General features: G+C 36.7%; 1 protein-coding gene across 1 annotated transcript; it reads left to right on the plus strand.

Annotated features, from left to right (window-relative positions):
* Positions 1 to 3,926: 3,926 nt before the first annotated feature.
* Positions 3,927 to 5,327, plus strand: LOC130833898 (annexin A1-like). Its single transcript, XM_057704019.1, has one exon. The coding sequence runs from the start codon at positions 3,997 to 3,999 to the stop codon at positions 5,035 to 5,037; it is 1,041 nt and encodes a 346-aa protein (XP_057560002.1). The 5' UTR covers positions 3,927 to 3,996; the 3' UTR covers positions 5,038 to 5,327.
* Positions 5,328 to 5,806: the final 479 nt, after the last annotated feature.

Here is a 5,806-nt window from a genome sequence, read left to right on the forward strand (position 1 = left end):
CTTCTAGTCTCTCATCACCCCCTGCCAGTATCTGTCCTTCCACCCATGGCCATGTTGCTGTATACCACCTTAAAAAATTTTGGAAGTTTCCCAATGAGTAGTCAAATTCACCATTTAAGCTCTTCCATGTCCTGTTTACATTTAATGCTCACAGTCTTAGGTCCCATTATTCTCCTACAAGGTCTTTATAGCTCAACAACATTAGACTGACTATTGCTACACAAACACCCTGAATTTTCTTTTGTTTGAAAATTCATATTTTCCTTCTGCCTGGACATCTCATTAAAATCAATGCTTGAAATCCTCTTTCTTGCTTACGGTTTAGCTAAAATGCTTGTTCTTCCAGGATGCTTTTTCCTTCATTCAGCTCATTTGACCAACTATAAGAAGGCTGCCTTCTCTGAAACTCCATAGCACTTTGGACCCCACGTGTACCCCTTAGCCTATAAGGATTTGCAGTGTAACTTAACAGTTTATGAAATATCTCTCTGACTCAGAGTTATTATAAAACCTGTAAGTGCCCTGGGAAACTAGTCATTTTGTACCTGTTCAAAAAGTAATTTCTAGGTATGTTTTACCATTTATTTGGAGAAGAGCGTGAATGTTGCATGGGTAAAGAACAGAAGTAAACCAACACCATTCAAACTGTTCTCTCTAAAAATTCTGCCTTGGATCCCCAAATCATATCTCATTTTGCAAGCAAAATCCAACACACTCCTTTTCAAATTAACTTTAAGAGTAATCTATTATTTGAGCAAGATCCTTAAGGATGTTCCTCACCTTACACCCAAACTATCCAAGTCTTTTCTACCACCTGTAAGGATTTCTGGTATTCACATCGTCTTTGTTTTATTTTATGTATTATGCCCCAATGAAGTTCTACCCTATATAGACTTGTATCCTAGGAAAATTACCTTGCTATCTTATTTATACTTATTTTGATTTCTGGGGAATTTTCAGGTGGTAAAAACAATAATTGTAAAAAAAGATCCTAATTCTTTGAAGCAAAATTATGTCATCAATAATTACATGCTTTTAGTTCACACTAACTCAGTCACTACTTATTTTGGGGGGAAAATGTGAGTTCAGTGAACATCTGAAGGAGTATGAACATCTGATGATAATGAGTGATGGAGGGGAAATCTAATTTAACGCTGAGTACCAATTTACTGCCTCCCTTAACAATTGTAGCTCAATCTGACACATCTTCCTCTCCTCACTGATGGCTGCTGTTTCAGTTTTTATTATTTTATTGTGACATTTAAATTTCTGAATGTGAACTGTTAATAATGCCAATGTTACATGTAAGTGATAAACTACTCTGAAGTATTTTTAACATGCACACATACAATATGTTTATTTTAATTGGTGTACTGCAGTATTTGTAGTGCGATACAAGGATGAAAACAGTTCAGATTAATGACTCTCTCATCTCCCATTTTTATAGCCCCTTTTTCAAAGCACTAGTATTACCCACTTAGAAAGTGGATTGATGCCAATGCTTAGAGGCTTACTTCTTCCTTCAGTACACCAGATGGTACTAAAAATTCAAAATATTTTCTACAACAGCTGTATCTTTGACAACAAAATTAATACCCATCGAAATACCACTGCTATGTGAAGAGAATAATGATCAGAAGACTCTTCAGTCTAATATAACTAGCCCCACTCTAGGGTAGAGTAAGAAACAAACAACAACAAAAACCAAAAACACAATCTGATCAACTCTTGCTAGATGTCAATCAGGTGTTCTGTCTGGTATCAAAAAAACCAGAAGTGTAACCCTGAGTACATTTAGCATGGAACATCTGCTCCTCTCAGAATGTGAATTACACCCTCCCCTGGAGGGACCATTAATCCACTGACACATTTTCACCACTAAGCTTTCCCAGAGACCATCATATTTTTATTTTCATCTATGTCTTTATTTGTTTGAGCAAATAAATCTTTTAAGGAGAATTTGACTAGAAGTTAATCTTGAAATTCTTTAGGTTGAAATAATATCTTTTTTATTATAAGATAAAAAGATCTTTTGAAGAATATGAGGGCTTTAAGTCTGGTTTAAAATAGGGCTTGAAATAAGTAACTTAAATCCAATGGTCTGAAGAACCTATACATCTGATTTCTGCATACCCACAAAAATATTAAACAGGTTATGAGTTAGAAAGTCAGACAATCAGAAGATAGAGATGACTATGAGTGTTAGTCTAAGTGCAAAGAGAATTAAACTAAAGTGTTAATAGACACCTATAGGAAGATGCAATAATAGTAACAAGGATTTAATTATTTTTCCTTCGTTTAACTGAGTAAAATAACATACTAGGTAAGTATTTTATGTAGTTTTAAGAAAATAAAGAATGCAAGACTCTAAGCTTTAAATGTAATGTTCGGTGGATACTACTAACTTTTCAAGAGAAATTTGGCTTCAACAAAAGACTAATTGTTAGGTTATTTAGTGATCTGCCCTTATGAGTTTAAGATATATATGTCTCTCCTGAAGTCCAAGCACATTGTTATGGTGGAATAGATTATTTTAAAACCCAGTTCTACCCAATAGAATCTAAAGAGAGGAAGTTTACTGAGGGACTACATAGAGTATAGATTAGGAAAATGTCATTTGCATTTTTGTCATTAAGAATCAGAGAAATCAAACTCCCTCAGATACACTCTGAATGATAAATAAAAAGCAATCAGTAAAACATTCTTGATAAAGGGAGTGAAGACAGCCAATTGCAATTTTAAAATCACGGTTTCTCAACCTCAGAAGAATTGATTTTGTGGCTGGACAGTTCTTCACTGTTGTGAGGAGAAGAGCTGCCATGTGTATTTTAGGAGATTAAGCAGCATTCCTGGTTTCCCCCCACTAGATCCTAGTAGCACCCTCCAATTGTGACAAGCAAAAATATCTCCAGGCTTTACCAAATGTCTCCTAGGACACAAAAGCTTTCTTATTCAAAAACCACAGCTTTAGGCTGACAGTTTGCAACCTTTAGGTGTGGATTTTATTTAGGTGGATTTTATTTAGGTGGATCAAAATAGAATGACAAGGAATAACATCAGATGTAAGCTCCTTGGGGGTGTAGACTATATTTTTATCATGACTTCTTAGTACAGCTCTTGTCAAAAAAGAGGCAACTAATAAAGGAGGAAAATTACAAAATCAAGCTGATGGAGAATTGCAAAGAATGCTAATTGACATCAGTAAATACCTGGGGCATAGTTGTGAAATGGATTAAAAGGTTGCTAGACAAACGAGGAAAAAACATTTAGTTCAGGGTGAATTTATAGATGTGGAAACACTTATCAGAGATTCCATGCACTATTTTAAACTGTAAAAGTAGTTCTAATTTACTTAGCCTGTTGACTAAAGCCTTGATTCAAAACTGATACCATCTGAAGATGACAGTATAATGCAGCAGGAATGTCTCCTTGGCTAGAAAAAACAGTTGTACTGGCAGAATCTGTCAGATGTAACTACTTTGAAAGACTAGAGCCTGTTGAAGGTTTGTAATTTCCAGGGAAAGACTTGGATGGTAAGTTGTAGTTAATTTCAGTCAATTTTAGCTCTTAGCACTGTAGCAGCTAACTTTCACCACCACCACCAAGCCACAGTGCCAGGCAGCTGTGCACATGTTTCTGGAGTAGCTGTGCATAAAGCTTGTGGGATCCAACTAAGGCAAAAAGGACCCTGTCCTCCAAATATTGGGGATCTGTACTCTGATTGGTGCTTCTGATCATAAAGGTGCAGACAAAAAGGGAGGCAGCCATTGTTGCACCTCCCCCATTTTGTAAGCTCCTTCCCCTCCAGCTGAAGTGACTTCCAGGGAACTTAAAAGGCCAGTGCTCTTCCCCCTCCTTCATTTTTCACTTTTCCCACTTTGAAAGTCATGCATTAAAGATTAGGACATTCAAAAACAATGCTTAGAGCCTGAACTGTTCTGAGAAGAATCTCTCTTTAGGTCTTTGGATGGAGGTGCAAAAAAACATCTTTCAAAAATGGCAATGGTATCTGAATTCCTGAAGCAGGCCTGGTTTATTGACAATGAAGAGCAGGAGTACATCAAAACTGTGAAAACATCCAAAGGTGGTCCTGGGTCAGCAGTGAGCCCCTATCCTACCTTCAATCCATCCTTGGATGTTGAGGCCTTGCATAAAGCAACCACAGTTAAAGGTGTGGATGAAGCAACCATCATTGAAATTCTAACTAAGAGAAACAATGCACAGCGTCAGCAGATCAAAGCAGCCTATCTTCAGGAAAAAGGAAAGCCCCTGGATGAAGCTCTGAAGAAAGCCCTCACAGGTCACCCTGAGGAAGTTGCTTTGGCTCTGTTGAAAACTCCAGCCCAGTTTGACGCTGATGAGCTCCGCGCTACCATGAAGGGCCTTGGAACTGATGAAGACACTCTGAATGAAATTTTGGCATCAAGAACTAACAGAGAAATCAGAGAAATTAACAGAGTCTATAGAGAGGAACTGAAGAGAGATCTGGCTAAAGACATCGCCGCAGACACATCTGGAGATTATGAGAAGGCTTTGCTTTCTCTTGCTAAGGGTGACCGATCTGAGGAGCTTGCACTAAACAACGACTTGGCTGATATGGATGCCAGGGCCTTATATGAAGCAGGAGAAAGAAGAAAAGGGACAGATGTGAATGTGTTCACTACCATTCTGACCACCAGAAGCTATCCCCATCTTCGCAGAGTGTTTCAGAAGTATTCCAAGTACAGTAAGCATGACATGAACAAAGTTCTGGACCTGGAGTTGAAAGGTGACATCGAGAAATGCCTCACAGTTATTGTGAAGTGTGCTACAAGCAAACCAATGTTCTTTGCTGAGAAACTTCATCAGGCCATGAAGGGTGTTGGAACTCGTCATAAGATACTGATCAGAATTATGGTTTCCCGTTCTGAAATTGACATGAATGACATCAAAGCATGCTATCAGAAGCTGTATGGCATTTCTCTCTGCCAAGCCATCCTGGATGAAACTAAGGGAGATTATGAAAAAATCCTGGTGGCTCTCTGTGGAGGAAACTAAACATTCCATTGGTGATCTCAAGCTTTTTGATCAGAAGACTTTTTAATTATATCTTTTCATTCCATATCATAGAGTTGAATAGGAAAGTTTCTTCAATAGGAATATAGTTTAGTAACTCCTTCCTGGAAAATATAGCTTATAAATCATTTTTTGTATTACAACTTTATATAATAGAGATAAGTTTTTAAAAAAATATATTTACTCCAAACTGTAAAACCTCATAAAGAGGTTGTTCTAGTAACATTGCCTGAGAAAAATGTGTATGTCGCAGAAAATAAAATTATTTTACAGGACAAAAAAACAAAAAACAAAAAAACAAAAAAACAATGCTTATATGGGGAAAATTAGAAAGTGACCATGTATGGTCAGGGAGGGGTTCAGAAAAGACCTGAGAAAAACTTAAGTTTACACTTCAGGCTGCTCCTTTGCATAAAGACACCTGGCAACAACAACAACAACAAAAACAATAATAATAGTAGCAAAAACCAGCAGACCCTGAAGAAGGGGGAGAATCTGATTTCCAGAGTCACCACTTTATTACATTTAAATGTCCAGTGTTCAACAATAAGAACAAAAAATCATAAGACATACAAAAAACTGTAAATTATGACCCATTTAAAGGAAAAAAAAAACCTACAGAAACTGTCTATGAAAGACCTAATGGCTGATATACAAGACAAAGACTTTAAAACAATTATTTTAAAGATTTTAAAAGAAGTAAAGGAAGATGCAGAGAAAGTCAAGAAAATAGTATAAAAACAAAATACAA

The sequence above is a fragment of the Hippopotamus amphibius genome, chromosome 12 (genome assembly GCF_030028045.1).
Source record: "Hippopotamus amphibius kiboko isolate mHipAmp2 chromosome 12, mHipAmp2.hap2, whole genome shotgun sequence".
Lineage (NCBI taxonomy): Eukaryota > Metazoa > Chordata > Mammalia > Artiodactyla > Hippopotamidae > Hippopotamus > Hippopotamus amphibius.